We start from the raw sequence: 20,070 nt of genomic DNA, 5'->3' as shown, positions 1-20,070 counted from the left end.
GACAAACCTTTCTCTGGGGTGGCTGGACCCTCGTACAGATTTGTGGGTCCCCTTCTGGGGCCAGCACCCCAGTGGGGTTATTTTATTCAATATGTAGGATCCCTTGTTTATGATTGATCCTTTGTTAATTTATAATCCTACTTTCTTATATCGAATCCTTTGTCTATTTCCTTAGCTTTAGGGTGTCTACAAAAAGAGAGGGGGTCACTTTCAACCTGGAAAATTTAAATTTAATCCTAAAATAAGAAGTTAAAATAGTAATAGCTAATCTTAAATCTCTTTCAGGTAAGTTGGATGGCTGTTTCTTTTTTTTTTTTTTTTTTTTTTTTTTTTTTTGAGACAGAGTCTCGCTTTGTTGTCCAGGCTAGAGTGAGTGCCGTGGCGTCAGCCTAGCTCACAGCAACCTCAAACTCCTGGGCTCGAGTGATCCTTCTGCCTCAGCCTCCCGGGTAGCTGGGACTACAGGCATGTGCCACCATGCCCGGCTAATTTTTTATATATATATCAGTTGGCCAATTAATTTCTTTCTATTTATAGTAGAGATGGGGTCTCGCTCTTGCTCAGGCTGGTTTTGAACTCCTGACCTTGAGCAATCCGCCCGCCTCGGCCTCCCAAGAGCTAGGATTACAGGCGTGAGCCACAGCGCCTGGCCTAGGATGGCTGTTTCTTTAAGTTGCCAACAGTGTCTCTATTTTAGACTAGAACACCTCATGCAAGGAGTCCAGAAAGGCTCTTTGTATGAGCTGCATCGTTTTCTAGTTCCTGTAGAAGACGTGATGCTGGCATTCAGATGTGAACAAAAGTATTTTCATAAGAATAATTCCTTTGTCCTCCTGTCCCAGTGAAACTTTGAGAAGATCTGTGAGAATCCTGTGAAAAGACAGATGCCTTCCTGTTGCGGCCGCAAACCCTGGTGACAAGCACACTAGAGGTGGTGTCACCGCGTGTGGGACACCATGGCTTCTCGTCACCCTTGAGGCAGGTGCTGCCTTCTCTTCCCCTTCTGAATAATTTCATTTGAGTTCCTCAGTTCTGAATGAGCCAGTTGGAGTGGTACATTTTTATATGGGGATTTTATATATAAAATAATTTTTAGAGGCTGAGCAATGAATCTATTTATTGATTTCTTGATCTTCTGAAAATTTTGGAATTTTGTCTTTTTTGAATAGAATATTAAAAATAAATTCACAAATGGGACTTTATTTTCAAATTTACTTATACATTTTCAAATATATCATCAAAATGAAACATTATTTTAAAAATTTCAGTTTCCTCTAGCCCTTAGAATTTGTTTTTAGGAAAGTACAATGTATCTGATTGTTGCCTTGCCGAGTGAAGGAGCAGCAAGCTCAGTTTCTCCCCATGCCTGGGATTCATTGGTGTCTTCTATAACCAGCTTCAATTTCTGAAAGCACTTCGCATCCCTGCTGCCTCTGTGCTTTAAGGATTGAATTGTTCTTGTGCCATCCGCACAATCACTCACAAAGAATATATGATCTCCACTAGGCTCTTGAAACCATCTTGGCCCTGTTTTAGAGGAAACGGCTTCCTTAATCCCATAGGCCAGCAACACTTGTTTTATGTTTTATGGTGTGCTCGCTCAGTGCTTGCTCACTCAGGAAGCTCAGCTAAGTCACCTATCACTCTGCCATCCTTTGTCTCCTGTTGCCAGTTCCTGCCTCCAGGATCTCCTGATCTGTCGAGAGTAATCTGTGATGGGAGATGGCAGGGGAAGCAATAGTTTGATGCGCTTCCAGCTGCCTCTTTTGCTTGGGTACTTCGTCCCCACGTGTGGGGACTCCTGAGACACAGGGAAGGCGTGTGGCCCCACAACCCGCTCAGCTTTATCCAGAGAGGCTCAAGGTGTTTGATTTTGTCGGTAAATCCTTGGTGGAGGCCCAGACAGAGTTTACAGGAACTATAGTTCTCGTATCTATCATCTATCTACCTACCTACCTACCTACTACCTACCATATTATGGGGGTATAACTGTTAAGGTTATGTATATTGCCCTTGAGTCAGAGCTTCAAGCATGTCCACCTCCCAGTTGGTGCGCATCACACTCATTATGTTTGTGTATACCCACCCTCTCCTGCCTCCTCCCACCTGCCTGACACCCAATAGATGTTACTCCTATATGTCCACTTAGGTGTTGATCAGTTAATACCAATTTGCTGGTGAGTACATGTGGTGCTTATTTTTCCATTCTTGGGATACTTCACTTAATAGAATGGGTTCCAGCTCTTTCCAGGAAAATACAAGAGGTGCTATATCATTATTGTTTCTTAAAGCTGAATAGTATTCCATAGTATACATATACCACATTTTATTAATCCACTCATAAATTGGTGGGCACTTGGGTTGTTTCCACATCTTTGCAATTGTGAATTGTGCTGCTATAAACATTTGAGTGCAGGTGTCTTTTTCATAGAGTGTCTTTTGTTCTTGTGGGTAGATGCCCAGTAATGGGATTGCTGGATCAAATGGTAGATCCACTTGTATGGCTTTAAGGTATCTCCATATTGCTTTCCACAGAGGCTGAACTAGTTTGCAGTCCCACCAGCAGTGTAGGAGTGTTCCTCTCTCTCCGCATCCACACCATATAGTTCTCATTTCTTAATCAGAGTTTCTGCCGCCACCACCCCTGGCTTTTCTGACTGCCAAGCCGGGGTTGCTGTGCTTCCCCTGGGACGGGCTGTGGCCCGCAGCTGTGCCCTGCCGTCCAGGCAGTCAGTCAGGGTGGCTGGCGTCGTGCCGGGGAGGTGGGCGTCTCTGCCCAGACCCACCACTCCATTGCCCGGCCTTCTCCAGTGGCTCTGGCCTCCCACTGGTGGGTCTCTTCCCCACGGTCGAGTCGCTGCATCCAGCAGCACCTCCGGCAGAACCAAATGCAGACTGCAGGTCCTGGCTGGCTTTCACATGGGGAAACTAGAAAGAAACAAAAAGTCAAAAAGGAGAGAAGAAACCCAGAGACGGGAGAAAACAGAAAGGGGTGTTAAGTGGTGACAAAAACCCAGAGAGCTGAGGGGAAGAGGGGAGGGAGTAGGTAAGCTAGAGCCATGACAGAAGTGGGTGCGGGCCCTGGGGCGCTGGGCCTGCCCTGCACTGATGGCTCATATGGCAGGTGTGGAAAGAGGCAGGCACTGGGGGGTGAGGGTGCAGGGGGGAGGCGTGTGTGTGTATTTGCATGTATGTGTGTGCATGCACTCCTGTGTAGCAGGAATCCAATGGCCCAGAATTAAAAACATAGCACGTGGCCGGGCGCCGTGGCTCACGCCTGTAATCCTAGCACTCTGGGAGGCCAAGGCCAGTGGATCACTCAAGGTGAGGAGTTTGAAACCAGCCTGAGCAAGAGTGAGACCCTGCCTCTACTATAAATAGAAAGATATTAATTGGACAACTAAAAATATATAGAAAAATTAGACAGGCATGGTGGAGCATGCCTGTAGTCCCAGCTACTTGGGAGGCTGAGGCGGTAGGATTGCTTGAACCCAGGAATTTGAGGTTGCTGTGAGCGAGACTGATGCCATGGCACTCTAGACCCGGCAACAGAGTGAGACTCTGTCCCCCCCCCCCCAAAAAAAAAAATATGGCACCTGCAAGCACGCCACTTGTGTGTTCTGTGGCGGCGTGTTGAGAATCTGCACAGCCCTGTAGTACCCACCCCTGCCAAAGGCCACCTGTGCTATGGCACCTCCTCTGAACCTGCAGTCCTCACTGATTTGTCTTCATGTTGGCATCTATGACCTTTATGATCTCTTCAAACTGCTCAGCCCATGACCACATTCTGGCCACCAGGATGTGCCTTGGGGCATATGTGTGATTAGCCTCCAGGCCCAAGGATATCCATTCATTCTGTACCCACTAGCCCTGGACACATGTTGGAAGCTCAGGAAAGCTTGCTGTTCGATTGCACTGGAGACTAAATCTAAGTTTGGGTTTCTGGATTTGTAAATCATCTCACATTTAAAAGTAGTGTGAAAGACCAACCTACTGTTTTTACTGCTGTGGTCTCGCTATTATCAATAGAAGAGAGGAGACAGCAAGTTGGTGGCCTTGACATTGGTACTTGTCTTCTCCCTGGAATTCTCAGTGTTTTTTGTTTTGAGATGTCTCTTTAAGTATGACTAAATAGGAACGGAAGATCCTAACCCAGTGATCAGGTGTGGGTTTCAATCACTTTTGATCAGGGAGTTGTGAGACTGCTTTATTATCCTTGAACAGTTAAAGTCTCCAGAGGAAAGAACCCAAACCCTGTGCTCATTTTGTTCATTGCAGAATTCTGTTTATTCTCTCTTAACAATTTGAAAATAATGCCATAGAAATAAAAACTCTTGAGGCTTTTCTTGAGAACATCAAAAGTAATAATTTGTCTAAATTGAAGATTTTCGTTGTAGAAACTGGTTTGCTGTCAGAGATTTTTTGAGCTTCACATTTAATGTCACTGGGAAATTAGAATAGGAATGATGAAATTGAGTCTGCATTTGATTTTTGTTTCTTCCTGAGGTCAGCCGCAACATGAAGGGAGGCATTCCAAAGGGATAGGCATGTGTCTGTCTGTCTGTCTATAGAGAGAGGAAGACAGAAGATGACAGAATGTTAGAAGTAAAGAAAAACCAGCAGTAATTCAGTCTAAGACAGGACTCCTAACCCCATGTGTGCACTGAAACCACCTGGGAGCCTTGAAAATTACAGGTGCCTGGGCCCGCCACTGGGCCTCCTGATTTAGTTAGTCTCAGATGAGACTTAGACGCTGGTGTCTGTAATATGCCCAGGTGATAAAATGTGAAGCCAGTTAAAAATCCTTGCTCTAAAGAAAACATGCAGTGGAATTCAAGGACTGTGAGGCATGGAGCCAGGGCAGAACTAAGCTATCACTTGTAAATGGGGCCAGTGAGAAATAAATGCATACTGTATCGTTTTATTTGATTGTTACAACACCCTTAGGGCATTTAGAGGTAATCATAACATTTTATAGGTGAGGAAACTGAGGCTAAGGAAGGTCATGTGACTAATCCAGCCACACAGTTTGCAGGTGGTGGGTCAGGTTCCAGCCCAGGCCCTCCAGCTGCGAGGACACCCTGGTGCTCAGATGGGGCCAGCGTGTGTCTGTCCTCTGAACCCTCACACCCCGAGAAGACCTTCATTAGTGTATTGCTGGTTTCTTCCCAATGAAGAATTGAGTTTTGTGGAAGAAGATTATTTTACCTTGTTTCATAGGGAGGAATGATACATATTTGAATAGTTAGTTACATTTTCAACCAGTGGCTTTCAAACTTTTTTAACCCTGCCCCATGGTGAGAAATGCATCTTGCATAACTCAGCCCAAACACATATATATGGAGTGAAAAATCTCTCACAGTACTTTCTTTTAACTAAACCTTTTAAGTAAAAATCCTACATAACAAAAATTATTAGTATGATTTTTCCAAGGAGGGATAATGAATGTCGTGATCCTTAGATTTTTAATGTTGTATTTAACTCTTGGAAACCCAGGATGAGAAACAGGCATAAAAAAAGGTGCGATGATAAATAACCCACAAATGTTAAGTCATGGTTCTGAATTAAAGGGTGGAAAGAGACTAAAACTTAGAGAAGCAATTCAGTTTTAAGCAATTTCTTATGCAGTTAGTATCTGATTCTTACATTTTTGAAACTTTTTTATATCAAATGAGATTCTAGATATGGATGTATTTTTAAATTTACAAAGTACTATTGGCAAAATATTATTTTATATTTTTCTAATTTTTTTTCAGCCCAGTCTTATTTCCCTAGCCAGATTGTGAGCTTTTTGCAAGCTTGCCTGGGCATGGATTTGTCGTCTTCTTCCCTTACCGTGCTTTGCACAGTTTTATTAATAGTTACATAGAAGATGCTGAAGATAACTTCCCTGCACCTGAATGTGTTTGACTTGTGGCGTATTTGGATGAGAGCAGTGGGCAGTCTATTTCTTTATTTAAGAGACAGGTTGCACTATGTTGCCCAGGCTGGCCTCACATGCCTGAGTTCGAGTGATCCTCCCTGCCTCAGCCTCCTGAATAGCTGGGACTACAGGTGCATGCCACCTGCCCAGCTGGGAAGTTTTTAAAAATTTTTCTTTTCTTCTCATACTTTTTTATATCCTGACTTTTCTATCACCATCCTCATAAAGTATTTGCATATATTCATATGCGCGTGCGCGCGCGCGCACACACACACACACACACACACAACTACACCCTACACGCATGCAATCTAGGGTTCTGGTGGGGTCTGTGTCTCCAGGGTGGTGACATGGAGAGCAGCACAGGTGTGTGCCCTAAACTCATGTGATGGGAGTGGAGCTTAGCCGAGGTGACTTGTGGATTCTCTCTGTGGATGTGTCACTCAGCTTCTGCCCACCACCATAGGGATTCGGATCACTATGGGCTCAACTTGTTCTTATTCTAAGAAATGTTGTTTCATGTATACTCACAATAAAGTATTGGTTAAAGAAAAAAACAGAAAGAACACTAATGTTCTAAATACTAGTGAGGAGCATTCAAAAATTATAATCATAATTATACTAGAATGAGTTGGGAAGCGTTCTCTCCTATTTTAGTTTTTAGAAGGATTAGTGCAGAATTAGTATTAATTCTTTTTTAAATGTTTGATAAAATTCACCAGTAAAACCATCTGGGCCTGGGCTTTTCTTTGTTGGGAAGTTTTAAAATGACTAAACATTTACTTTTTTACTTTGTTGTACGTCTATTCCAATTTTCTATTTCTTCTTGATTCAGTTTTGGTAGATTGTACCTTTCTAGGAATTTCTCCATTTCATCTAAGTTGCCTGATTTGTTGGCATGCAGTTGTTGATAGTATTCCATTATAATCCTTTTTATCTTTGTAAGATTGGTATTAATGTTGCCCCTTTGATTCCTGGTTTTAGTAGTTAGTCTTCTTGCTTTTGTTCCTTTGCTAGTCTACTAAATGCCTGGCAATTTAGTTTATCTTTCAAAGAAACAAATTATGGTTCAGTTGATTTTCTTTATTGTTTTATTCTTTGTTTCATTATTTTCTCCTCTAATCTTTATTATTTCCTTCCCTCCTTCTCACTTTTGGTTTAATTTACTCCTTTTTGTCTAGTGTCTTATGGTGCAAGTTATGAATTTAATATCTTTCTTTTTTTTAAATATAGGTTTTTACAGCTATAAATTTCCCTCTGAATACTGCTTTATCTGTATTTCATAAGTTTTGGTATATTTTGTCCTTATTTTCAGTCATCTCAAAGTATTTTTCAGTTTCCCTTTTGGGGAAGAAATTTTCTTGTGATTTCTTCTTTGACCCATAGGTTTTTAATGTATATCTTATTTCCCACATATTTGTAAATTTGTGAATTTCCCAAATTTATGGTTATGATATCTAATTTTATTCTGTTGTAATGATAGAACATAGTTTGTATGATTTCAGTCCTTTCAGCTGGGTGCAGTAGCTCCTACCTATAATCCCAGTGACTCAGGAAGCTGAGGCAGGAAGATCACTTGAGTCCCAGGAGTTTAAGACCAGCCCCAGAAACATAGTGAGAACCTGCCTCTTAAAAAAGAAAGAAGAAAAGAAAAAGTTATCCAGGCACAGTAGTATTGTACCTGTAGTCTCGGCTACTCAGTAGGCGGAGGCAGGAGGATCGCTTAAACCCAGGAGTTCAAGGCTGCAGTGAACTATGATTATGCCACTGCGCTCCAGCCTGAGCAACAGAGAGAGACCCCATGTCTTAAAAAAAAAATCCTCTTGTTTTATGATCTTGTTGATTTTCTGCCTGAATGTTCTATCCATTATTGACTGTGGGGTATTGTGGTATCCAGCTGTTGTTCTTAAATTGTTCATTTTTCCTTTCAATTCTGTCAGGTTTTGCTTCATATATTTGGGGGCATTGTTGTTGGGTGCATATGTTTGTAATTGTTATATCTTTCTTATGGAATGACCCTTTTGTCATTATTAAATGTTCTTCTTTACCGTAGTAACAGTTTTCTTTGTTGTAAAGTGTATTTTGTCTCAGATTCATATAGCCACACCGTTTTTCTTATGGTTGCTGTTTGTATATCTTTGTTCAGTCTTTTACTTTCAACCTATTTCTATTTTGAATCTAAAATTTATTTTCTGTATACAATATATAATTGGATCTTATTCTCGTATCAAGTCTGACAGTCTCTGCCCTTTGATTGGATTGTTCAATTCTTTCATATGTAATCTTACTGATATAATTTGATTTACATTTGCCATTTTACTTTTTGTTTCCTATATGTTGCATATATTTTTCTTTTCGTATTCTTCCTTTGTTGCTTTCTTTTGCATTAAGTGAATAATTTCTAGTTTAACAATTTCATTCTTTTAATGATTTTTTTCAGATTTTTTTTTTTAGTTATTTTGTTAGTGGTTTCTCTTTGGCTTAACATACACATCTGAACTTATCAGAATCTACTTAAAATTTTCATTAACTTCTAGTTCCACATATATAAATTTACTCCATTATAGCTGCGTTCTCTTCTCTTTATTTTTGTGCTCCTGTTGTTATACACATTCCCTCTATATGTTATAGACCCAGCAATATAATGCTATCATTGTTACTTTGTATCACTTTAAAGAAGCTGAGAGAAGAAAGGAGAGCAAGTATATATTTACAGCATTTTTTATATTAACCTTCTAACTTACCTTTTCTAGCTTTCTTCATGTGTTCCTATGGATTTGAGTCGCCTTCTCGTGTCACTCCCTTTGTGTACAATACCACGTTGCGTTCACTCACCTCCTTTGTGCAGTCATCATGAAATAGGTCACATTTCTGTATGTTCTAGGGCAATGATATAATTACATATAAACGTGTTATTTTATACAATTGCTTGTTAAATCATTTAAGAGAAGAAAAATACATTTATACTATATTTTATAATTATGTAATTACCTTTACTGGAGCTTTTTTGTGCTTATTCAAATTACTTTCTAAGGTTACTGGATTTCAACCTGAAGCAAATTCTTTAGTGTTTCTTAAGTGGGTCTACTTAGCAACAAATTCTCTCAGCTTTTATTTATCTAGGAATGTCTTTATTTTTTCTTAACTTTTGAAAGACAATTTTGCTGGATATGAAATTCTTGGTTGACATTTTAAAAATAAATGTCAACATACTGAATATATCATCTCACTACCTTCTGGCCTTCATTGTTGAGTCAGCTCTTAATCTCCCTGGCATTCCCTATAATGTGTGTGCTTAATGACATCCCACATTTTTCACTGGCTCTGCTCACTTTTCTTCATTCACTTTTGTGTTATTCAGAATGCATGGTCCTTATCAATCTATAAGTTGTGCTAAATCTTTCTTATGCCAGTTCAAGTCTACTGTTGAGCTCCTCTAGTGAATTGTTTTCTTTCCATTTGGATCTTTTTTAATATATAGTTTATGTTTCTTTATTGATATTCTCTATTTGATGCAATGTTGTCCTTATACCTTCCATTTCTTCTTTAATTATTGTTTCTCCTAGTTCTTTGAACACATCTGTCATGGCGCTTTGAAGACTTTGTTAAGTTGGACATCGAGGCTCTCTCACAGGCAGCTTCTATTGCCTGTTTTATTTCCTGTGTATGGGTCACGCTTCTCTTTGCTCACCTCATATTTTTTGTTGTTGTTGTTGAAAACTAGACATTTTGACAGTATTGTACTAAATAACTCAGGATACTGATTTCTTTCTCCTTCCTAGGACTTGTTTTCTTGTTTGTATAGTGACTTCACTGAACAGTTTTACTGAAGTCTGTTTCTTTGCTATGAGAAGCCTCTGACGTCCCTCCTCAGAGGGCGCAGGCGTGGATATTGTGCGGTCACCCTGAAAGCAGTGATCCAGCAGGACTGTTTCTTTACCTCATATTTCTGTCAAGCTGTCTGCCTGGGCCGGTATCGCACCCACCTGTTAGGTTCCACTAATTGCTGGCTGATTGCTTTAATGCTTTACTCTATACCTGAGGCATACATTGCTGTAGAGTCTGATCCAATTAAATTCAGGCCCCTTTGCAGGGGTAGTTTTTGAGGCTAGTCTTTGAGGTTAGTTCTGACCCTAGGAGGACTCTTTTTAACCAGCCCCCTCTCAGTTGCTTACTACTAAACTTCTACTGTTTTTGAAAGCTCCCTTATGCTCGAGCTTCCCTATATGCTGTTTGAAATAAAGTCATTGTCTTTGGGGAGAGCTTCAGAGCTTGATCCTTATGGCCTGTCTCTCCCCCTGGGTGAAATCTCTCAGTCACTGCTCTGGAGCAGGAGTGGGGACATTGGCCCACTTCTCTCAGAGTGACCCACACCCTCGGCTTTATGAGCAAAACACTGGGCAGGGACAGAAGCTTCTGGTCTTCTTAGCTTGCCTCTCCCAAGTGCTGTGGACAGACTGGGGTGAGGGCAGTTGGAAACCTGCTGTTCTGAGCCTGCCCTGCCTGGGTGGACCTTCTGCCCTGGGTGGGGACAAGGAGGAGTGGGGTAGAGCCAGGGAGGCCGAGTGGAACAGGGACCCTGTGGGTGCAAGCCCCTCCTGTGGATTTGCCCTCAGCTTCTGGGAGCTAGGGGAGAGGAAGGCTGTTTCTGCCACACCCAGCCAGAGTGGAGCTTCCTCCTGCTGGCCTAGGGCAAGGGAGGGAGCAGGCGGTGGCTTTGGAGCCACAAGGCCCCATTGCCCTTCAGAGATGCAGCAGACTGTCTTGAATGCAGGATGTTTGCCAATCTGCTGTATCTCCTTGACACTTTGAAGAGACTTTTAAAATGGTTCCATTTTTACAATTTTCACCAACTACCATTGTTTTTCTGGGGAGTAGGTCCGTGCAGCTTCTCACCCAGTATTCTGTAAGTGGATATTCTGCAGTGCACATTGACTATATTTAGTTTTCAGCACACTGTAAGGTGCGTGGATAAATCATGTTTTCCTCACATAATTGGCTGAAACTAAGTTCTATAGCAAACGTTTCTTTTACATGGGCAACAACAGGAACATTTTATAAATAATAGTAAAGATTGTTTTGAAATTTAATTTTATTATGTGATTTTTAATAAGATACTTATGTACAGAATGTTTAATTAAAAACCTTTAGCATATCAGACCTGTGGTTGTATAGATGTTGTTACTTAGAGGTATCTTTAAAAAAAAAAAGAATTAAAAGTCCAGTTAAAAATCTGTATTAAACAAATCATAGTACATGTGGAGTGCAGGTGCTTCAAGACTCCTGAGTGTGTCACTGAAGGGCTGAAGCATGTAGAATGTTGATTGGGTCCCAGCAATTCGACGTCTGAGGACTGTGCAATTGTGTGACTTAAATGTCACTCGCAGGTAGCAGGCGGGTGGCACAAGACCTGGGTCTCCTGACTGTTGAGAGGGGCTACAGCTGTAATGTTCCAGACATTTGGGCAACAGAGAGAATCTGTAGCCTGAGACTTACAAGTTGTTCAGCTGGAATTTGATCAAGGTTCATTCACCATTTGCTGTCTCATTAGTTGAGCTAAAAATCACCAAGAAGAGCGTGTGTGACCGAATTGCCACCCCGAGGCCAACTTGGTCAGGACTCCTGCCTCTCAGAGGACTAATGTGGTAGACTAGTCAGGAATTTTTCTCTATAAGGTACATTACAGAAAGAAAAAAAAAATTGTAAAGGTATTTTTAGTATTACCATTTCTGACCACGTTTTTTTAAAAATCAGTTTGATTTATCTAACCAAAATTAGATGTATTTCTGCCAGAAAGTCATTCCTCCTGTGAAAACTCAGGACATTTTTATTACTGCCACTCTATTTCACTGTAAGTTATTGCTTTCCTAATGTGTGTATTTACTATTGCTGAGACTCATAGACTCGATTGTCTATGACCCTGTCACTTTGAATCCAGACAGGGCCATGTTCCCCTTACCCACGTGCACGGTGCCCTCAGGCCTTTGAGGAGAGTGGCCCTGCTCCCCAGCCACTGGCTTCTGTCTGTCGTGGCGGCACGATGTCATCGCGAAGCCCGGTGGACGGGTCCTCGTGAGAGGGGCGGTCAGGGCTTCACTGCACACCTCAGCTCTTCCTGTCTCCCTGTTGTGGTTTGTTGCCTACATAGAAAGATTCCTCATTTTAAACAAATCTGACTAACATCATAGTGCATTTAAAAATTATCATTTAGTTTTGGCACTTTTTAGTTCACAAATCGATAAGATGCTGAATCGAACAGTCCCTTCAGTCACACTCTGATTCGCAGCATTGGAGCAGGTCCCGTCGACCTCTAAATGTGGACGGCACTCTGAGTCAGAAAGAAATGGAAGGGTCGCAGACATAATAAACACGTTAGAAATAGTAAAGAAAAAAAGTTCAACGGAAGAGTTTTTATTCTAGAAAACTCTGATTTTTGTAAATATTTAAGTTTTTTATTTACCTTTTTATACTACCAGTACAGAACCAAAAACTTCATCTTTTCAGGGCCCAAGAAAAGGAAAAGGATAACAGACAATAGCCTTAATTTACCAGAGGACGGCTTAGGTTAGCGTGAGGGAGGAGTGCCGATGGTGCAGTGTGCCTGCAGGAGTGTCTTCCCGAGGCCTGAAGACCTCCCTCCCTGACGGTGGAGCCAGGTCTTCTCTGTTCTTCCAGCTTCCTAAGACTCTGGACTGGGGGAAATAATTCATTCCTTGAGCCTTTTAAATGGGCCTTATAGGACAAGAGCCTTCTAAAAATAGGGTTTGGCTCAGGAGTGTCATCCTTGGACCTGCTGTCTTTAGAGGCAGCCTGATCTAGTAGCTGGAACAGACTCTGGATCCAGACTCCCTGATCCAAGTCTTGGCATTGCACTCACTAGCTGTGTGACTTTGGGCAAGTTACTTGGCCCTTCTGTGCCTCCATTCTCTCATCTGTAAGATTGGGGTGCTAACTAGAATTTATCTCCTGGTAGTTGTAAGTATTAAATGGCCTGATTAAATGACTTAAAGTGTTTTGGGATACTGCCTGGCATAGTGAGTGGTGCCTAAGTGCCAGTCATTGTCGTCGCCATTACTGGGGCTAGTGCAGCACCCTCCACTGCCGTGCCACCAGCTCCGTGCCGAGTGCCTTGCTGGGTGGGTGCTGCTCTGGGGTCTCGCCGCTCGCTAGCTCTTGCTCGAGATGTGACTCGGGACCTCACAGACGAGGACGGTTCCTAGCTGTTGCCAGTCCGCCAGCCCATCGCGGCGACTGGCACACAGGAAGGGCTCAGTGTTTGCTGAATGTAGCTCTAGAGCTGACATAGACGAGGATCAACCTCGTCTTGGAATTTTCAAAGACCATCTGACACCAAAAGGTGGTGCATTCTTGTTTTTAATGCATCTGTGTGCTAGGCTGGTCTTAAAGTGCCAAAGATGAGAGCAGAGTATGGTTATATAGCTCTGGTATAGAGGCTGATTTTGGATTAATTGGGGGTTTGGGCCCACAGTTTCTCTAGTGTTTGCCTTAGTGTATGCTCTAACACAGTGCCTTGGCTTTATCTCAACCTTTGAAATTAATGCTTTGGCCAAAAGCTAGAGGTCTTGCAATTACCTGGACACATCCTGGAATTTATAAGCAAGACAAAGAGGAGCTCTAGAAATGATAGTATGTGCCTCTCCTTGACAGTCGGATCGTCCAAGAAACGCTCACCATTGCTAAGGGGCCGCTGTCTTTGCAGCTGCAGGAGTGACAGCCACAGTCGTCAGTCATTTAGCGACGACGTGCACCGCGGTGGGAGCCGCAGACGCAGACGCATGCCTGTGTGCGTGCGCGCACGTAAGCGTTTGCCTGGGTCGCAGTGCTAACGAAAGTGGGGTTTCGGCCTCTCAAGGGATAGTTACAAGTTTTAGGGAGTTAAAAGCTGAGAACTACAATAGCGGTGTCTAGGATCTGAGTTATAAACATCTTGAGTCTCGTTTTTTCTGGTCTGCCCAGAAATAGGATGAATTGTAAAGGCTATTCAGCCTTCCGTTTTGGGGAATAAAATTGAGAAATGTAATATATTTGAAAAGAAAAATAAAATATTTTCCTGAATAACCACATTAAGCATTTTAAATATTAAAATATTCAGTGTATTTTTATGTAGAGCATGCGTGTACTTCACCTGAGTAGATTTCTTCCCCCGCCCCCGTAAGAGGCCCCCTTGATGCGGCATCCGTTTTGTGCGGCACCATGCATACCCCTCATTGATAGGGAAAGCAACTCGAGGTGTGCCAGCCACCGACAGGCAGCAGAACGCAGACAGCAGAAGTAGAAAGAGGTTTTCAATACTCTCAAGTGCCAGGCCTGTGTTTTCCTAGCATCTGGCTGTCTCAAGGGGCAGGGAGGACGGGGGGAACTTGGAGAGCAGGGCCAGCTTCATAGGGATGGTGCCATGGCATCTTCATAATCCTGCCTTTACGACAAGTCCACTCCTGGCACTTGAGATTTTCTAGAAGGCAAAATTATTAATAGAATGCTCTCTTAGCATATGCTGTATAAAGGATGCCAAATATTCTGGAGACTTTGTCTCGACACGCCGGCCTCCAGCTAGCTTTGCAGTTCCTGTGGGCCCTGACAACACTGTTGGCGCTGCCTGCTCTCCCACCGGGCGCAGGGGGATCGGGAGCAACCCCTCAGCACAAGTGGGAGGACGGAAGGAAGCACCTGCCCTTAGCCTGGGAGGGCGGCATTATTATTTCACAGGCATGTGCACACAGACGTTTGCATGTTGAGTACCATTCTTTAAAATCATTGCTGAATGGCAGTGAGGAAAAACGGGAGACCTGGATCCTGTCCTCATGTCCTTGTTGTAGCGTGCACAGGTTACAGTTTCTCTAAGCCCTTGGCTTTCCTGTTTTATCCAAATGAGCCATTTGGAGTATACCAGGCTTCTGAAATGTTCATATGCACATGCCTTGAGGGGGATCTTGTTAAAATGAGTCCCTGGTTCTGAAGGTCCGGGCAGGTTGAAGATCCAGCGCTCCTGGTAAGCTCCCAGAGGTTGCTGGTGCTGCTGGTGCTTGGACACACTTTGAATAGCCAGGGTTAGCACACTGTTTCATCCCCAGACACCCCGTGATGTAAGTATTCCTAGCCTTATTTTATAGATGAGGGAACAGGTCCCACTCAAGCTAACAGTTAGGTGGCAGGGCTGGAACCAAGACTTCGGTCTAACTGGCCCCTGAATTGAGCCACTATAAAACCTTTATACTGCCTCCATTTTCTCAGGGGCATGGAAGAGTAGCTGCAGTTTTCAAGGTGTCTAACCCACTTAGTAGGAAGTCGCTTAGCCATTATGAAAATCTATACCATCATAAACATGGAATAATATGTAATTACTCTTTTCCCTTGGAGGAAAAAAACTGTCGTAGCATAGATAATATAAGAGGTAAATGCAAGTCTGTTTATACAGGGAGTATTATTGCTTATTAGGAAGTTATTTTAAGGCTATGTAATTTGGACTAATTTATTTAATAAATTTTTAATCCACCTCGTGGGCTTGCTAGCCCCATCAGGTCACACACTTTTATATCTGCTAGCATTTCTCCAAACGACATGTGCCAGTGGGAGCACGTGCGGAGTGTTTACATGTCTGCATAGAGACCCCTCTGTGTTGCAGTCTTTTCAGCACTAAGGATAGATTAGTAAATTATTCCATGCTATGGGCTAATGCCCACAAATATCAAACTATTGCCATGTTTTGAATCTGTGGGAACAGAAAGTTTATATTCTTTTAAAATCCTCATTCGTGACTTTAAGCATAACAAACTTACTTAAAATGTACTGTTTTGTTTTCTAAAGGCCAAATTCCAAGGCTTGATTTTTATGTGGAAAGTTCCATCTCAGAGCAAAATTTTACAGCACAGTCATAAAATGGGAATGTGTGACGGACAGAGCCATCGAGTCTTCGTGGGAGCTGCGCTGACAGGCAGGAGACACAGAATAGCTCTGAGAGCCTCGTGGCCGCATGTGGAGACGCAGAATCTCTGACACGGATTTGCAAGTTGGCACATTCCCTTAGTGCCCAAATCAGCTAAAAACAATCACAACAGTCCACCTCGGCCCGTTGACAGCCTTTGGTCAGTCTCGGGGGCCCTATGTGTGTTGACTGCTGGATAATACTAAGCTCACTGTCCATTGAGCAAAATGATGGATGGGGGTAAGTGGGAGTCTCCCAGTGGGATGCCCTGGCCCCCAACTCCTAGCCTGCCTCTTCTCAGCCACGTGACCTGCAACAACAGAGTCACCCTCTCTGAGCCTCAGTTTCCTCATCTGTAAAATGGGAGTAAGAAAGTTGTGCCTCACAGGGCTGTTGTGAAGATAAAAGATATAAAATGCTTGAAAGTGCCTAGCACACAGCAATTTGGGGATGTTTATGAATGTTGATAAATGCCAACTTTTTGCTGCATAACCACTGCAGAGGTATTTTTGACTCTCCAAGGGATCTCTGTCTGCCGTGAGTGAAGTGCTGCAGATCCCATGGCTGGGCGGGACTGAGACACCCAGGGCCCAGGCCAGCTGCTAACTGGGCTTGTATGACAGAGGAATTCCTGGGTGCAGAGCACCCCTTTGCCACCCAGAAATGTTTTTCTGGAGCCAGTGAGCTCTCCGTAGCCCTGAGCTGCTGGCTTATCATACTTGGAGTGGGTGGGTGAGAGCTGAACTCTCAATAGCCCCAGTCGCACCCCTGCCCGGGAGGCCTCTTTCTGGCCATCGGGCAGCGAGGCCCCAGCCCCTCAGCCTGTCCTGTGCAGCCTGGCTCCCACCGACCCCTCAAGTCAGGCGGGCTCCTCACAGGAGCAACTACCTGCAGGTGGGAGCCGAGGCGAGCCCACCCCGCAGAAATACTTTTCCGTAGCATCACGCTGAAGGCCCAGCTGTGTTTCCTCCTAAGGACTGTAAGCACTTAGTAAATATTTGTCAGATGGATTGATGAACCGAAGACCTTTAGAGAGGAAACCTGGAATATGCCGTTAGAGTCTCAAGTGCTTGTTGCTACCAACAAACCCTTGTGAAAATGTGTCTTTGGTGACCCTGCCTTGCACCATTTTCAAGGCCCCTGCCGTACATGCGGAGCCTCATGCAGCTTTGAGACGCCTGTTAACACACACACTCCCGCTAGTAGAGCCGGTCAGCCCCTTGGAGCACTCATTTTAAAGTTACCATTTAAAGATGAGGAGGAGGAGAGAGTTCTTGAGTGCAAATGTTTTTTACACTCTCATACTGTGTGTTCAGCAGACCTGTGTCTCCCACACCCTTCTGCTGTGTGCGCTACCATTTTCTCAGACTTCAGGAAAAAGAAACACTGGCACTGTCAGCTGAAAGGTCTGGTGATGCACATACTGTCGTGGCCACAGGGAGCTGTTTATCGGGGCGTGAACCCCTGAATCACGATTTCACCTCTGAACTTTGTTCCTGAAGCAGCCTCCTCAGGAAATAAGAACAGAGCTCAAGAACACGCCATGGTGGCCTCACCCGGCAGCCCTTCCGTGGTGCTGAAGAGAGGCGCCGCGCCGTGTGGGGGGGCGCACGGGACGCGCACCCCAACCCCACGGAGCGCCCATTTGAAAAATAAACTTTCACCCATAAAGACAAGTTTTAAAAGTGATTATAAATGGATTGAAAAGTGAGAACATTAAACTCAGTGAACAGGAGCTTAATTAAGATTGGCTCCCATGACCAGACTGCCCAGTGGCAAAGCAGCCAGACAGACAAAATCAGCGTATAGACACAGTGGAGTAATACCCTGCGGCCGTTAAAATGAAAAGATGTTGATTTTTAAAAAATATATGAAATATTCATTTTAAATAATGGTAAACCCAAAGCTAGCTATTTGCAGCCATTTTAAAATGCAAATGTGCCCCCAACAAAGGTCAGAAGAGGTTTTCAGGTCCCATGAAGTTGACTAAATCCCTAATTTTAAAGAACAGACTTGCACAGCAGTCGTGTGCCATTTGCGAGTGTCCGCTGCAAGGACTTGTCTCAGAGGGTCCCTGTCATGCGGATAAGCTCACTAGAAGGACTCCCAGGGCTCCCGGGATGGGGCAGAGTTGGAGACGGGGCGGGGGTCCTGGCTGGAAGCGGAGCACTGTCTCACTCTTCCGGAAGCTGGCTCTTCTCTGAGGACCGTCTGCTCTGGGCGACCTGAGACTCTCCCCCTCCGCCAGCAGGTGACTCTGAGAAGGGATCAGGAAGAGTATCACACAGGGGAGGACAGCTGCATTTCTCATTTGGAAATTGCTCAAGAAAAATCACACAATTTTCTTGCTGGAATTGTCCTGTTTCTTTTATCTACATGAAACCTCTGAAGAGTCTTCTTAGTGATTCTTTTGTTCTTTCCCTGCCCTGGTAACTGGCACAGGACAGGGTGATGTCTTCTGACCAGCAAGGACCCAGTGGTGACATCAGTGCCTGGTCACTGCTGTCGTGCCCAAGGTGACGTGTCCCGGCTGACAGCAGGGACAGGCTGCTGACGACACTGTCCTTGTTTCTAATGCTGGCAGTAACCAACAGAGTTTAGTTTTGCTTTGACAACTCCTCCTATAGCCAAAACTATTGTTATGGCCCACATGTCATTCCTGTTGACCCTAACCAGGGAAAACAAAGGCTATTCTGGGCACAGGACAGAGCTGTGGCTGGGCCGTTTGCAGCGTTGCCATGGCACGCCGCCCCTGCCACCGGCCACCCCGTGAGCTTTTTTGAAAACCACAACAGACACGCAGCCTGCCCTGACTTTGCTTCACACAGCCTGGGGGCCTCCAAATACACAGGAGATGTTTACACATGTAAGAGGCAAACCGTGTAGACCTTGGAGGAAAAGAGGCTGTGCTCGCACAAAGTGAAGCAGGAGAAAGCGCCCTCCCGAGATGTCCCTGCTGCCATGTTTGAATTGCCTTTTCTCCATACCTGGAATCCTTTTTCCTAATTTCTGAACCTTATAATCTACACTACCCAGGACGCTGGAGCGTCCTTTGAAGTCTTCCCTGTGATGTATTTGTGCCGCACGTTGAGAAATGAGAGAGAGGAGGAAGCGGGAGAGCAGAGCAGGGCAGACAGAGCCCAGGGAGAGGCAAGCGCGGCGCTTCCTGCCGCGGCTGTGGCCTCGCGGCTTGCCAGAGCAGAGCTCAGCTGCAGGCACTGTGCAGGCTGCTCCCATCAGTTAGAGACTTTGGGGCGAGGGGCACCCAGAGAGGCAGCGCAGTCTGGCTCCTGGCGCAAGGACGCTGTGGGTGGCCTGCAGCCGGACCCGCCGCGGAGAAGCACGTGAAACTAGTGTGAGCGTCCGAGTCGCGTGCCGCCTGGGTAAGCACTCTCTCCATTTCTTCAACTCTGAAAGCTCCCGGCAGAGATCCAGGGAAGAAATATTGTGTTGAGATTTGCGGATTTCCCCTTTCTGCCTTCTGGGTTGATGCTTGCCTGTTAGAAAGATTATTGCACATAATAGGACAAGGTGAGCCGTCTAGCTGTGTTCTGCTCGCCTGTGTGTGTGGCAAGTCTGGTGTGAGGCAAGCCTGAGCAATGCAGACTAATCCTGGACGTGTGTCGCTGTGAACAACACAACACCGCGTGTTCAGCTCGTCTCGGGATCAGGGACCCTGGACTTGTCTGCTTGGTGACACCGCTGGCTTCCTGCCACAGAGCTCCTGATTGCTATGGATGGCAGTTGATAATTGGTAGCCACAGTCTGCGGTCAGAGCCACAGCGTTTGAGTCTAGCACCTGGGCTGGGCTCCGCTGGTACTGTAGGGAGAGAGAGAGAGACAGACAGAAACACACACACACCCACTCTCACACCCTCCCACACCCCATGCTGGCTGTAGCTGCAGCGCTGAGCTGCCTGGAGAGGAGACTGCCTGAGGCTGAAGGATGCTTTGAATTGGGGGGGCTGCGTCACGGTTGGACTCCCACTTGCAGAGGACTCGATTATGTCCAGGGACCACCTGAACAACAGCACACTGAAGGAGGCTCGGTTTAAAGACCTGTTCTTAAGAAAAGGTACATTGCTGAAGGCCCGGTGTGGATGGTGCATGCTCTTTGGGGTTTGCTGTGGCTTTTCTTAGAGTTTGGTCTGAGGCCAGAGTTGAGCAGAGGAGAAACTCTTTCTCAGGAAGTTTGTTTCGAGGG

The 20,070-nt window shown here is 44.6% G+C and overlaps 1 protein-coding gene across 6 annotated transcripts in view; it reads left to right on the top strand.

Moving 5' to 3' along the window:
• The window catches only part of LDLRAD4 (low density lipoprotein receptor class A domain containing 4), a 380,175-nt gene that overhangs the window by 334,060 nt on the left and 26,045 nt on the right, over positions 1 to 20,070 (top strand). The window contains exon 1 of one of the 6 annotated variants that reach the window (XM_012745957.3): positions 332 to 19,941. The exons of 4 other annotated variants lie outside the window; for them this stretch is intronic. In XM_012745957.3, the coding sequence (XP_012601411.1) occupies positions 19,872 to 19,941 (70 nt within the window). In that variant the 5' untranslated portion in view covers positions 332 to 19,871. Of the gene's footprint in view, positions 1 to 331; positions 19,942 to 20,070 lie in introns of those variants that run through there. One more of the 6 variants, XM_012745955.3, reaches the window with a different exon arrangement.

This window comes from Microcebus murinus, chromosome 17 (assembly GCF_040939455.1).
Source record: "Microcebus murinus isolate Inina chromosome 17, M.murinus_Inina_mat1.0, whole genome shotgun sequence".
Lineage (NCBI taxonomy): Eukaryota > Metazoa > Chordata > Mammalia > Primates > Cheirogaleidae > Microcebus > Microcebus murinus.
The sequence above is the reverse complement of the archived record's forward strand: the minus strand, read 5'-3'. Positions and strand labels throughout refer to the sequence as shown.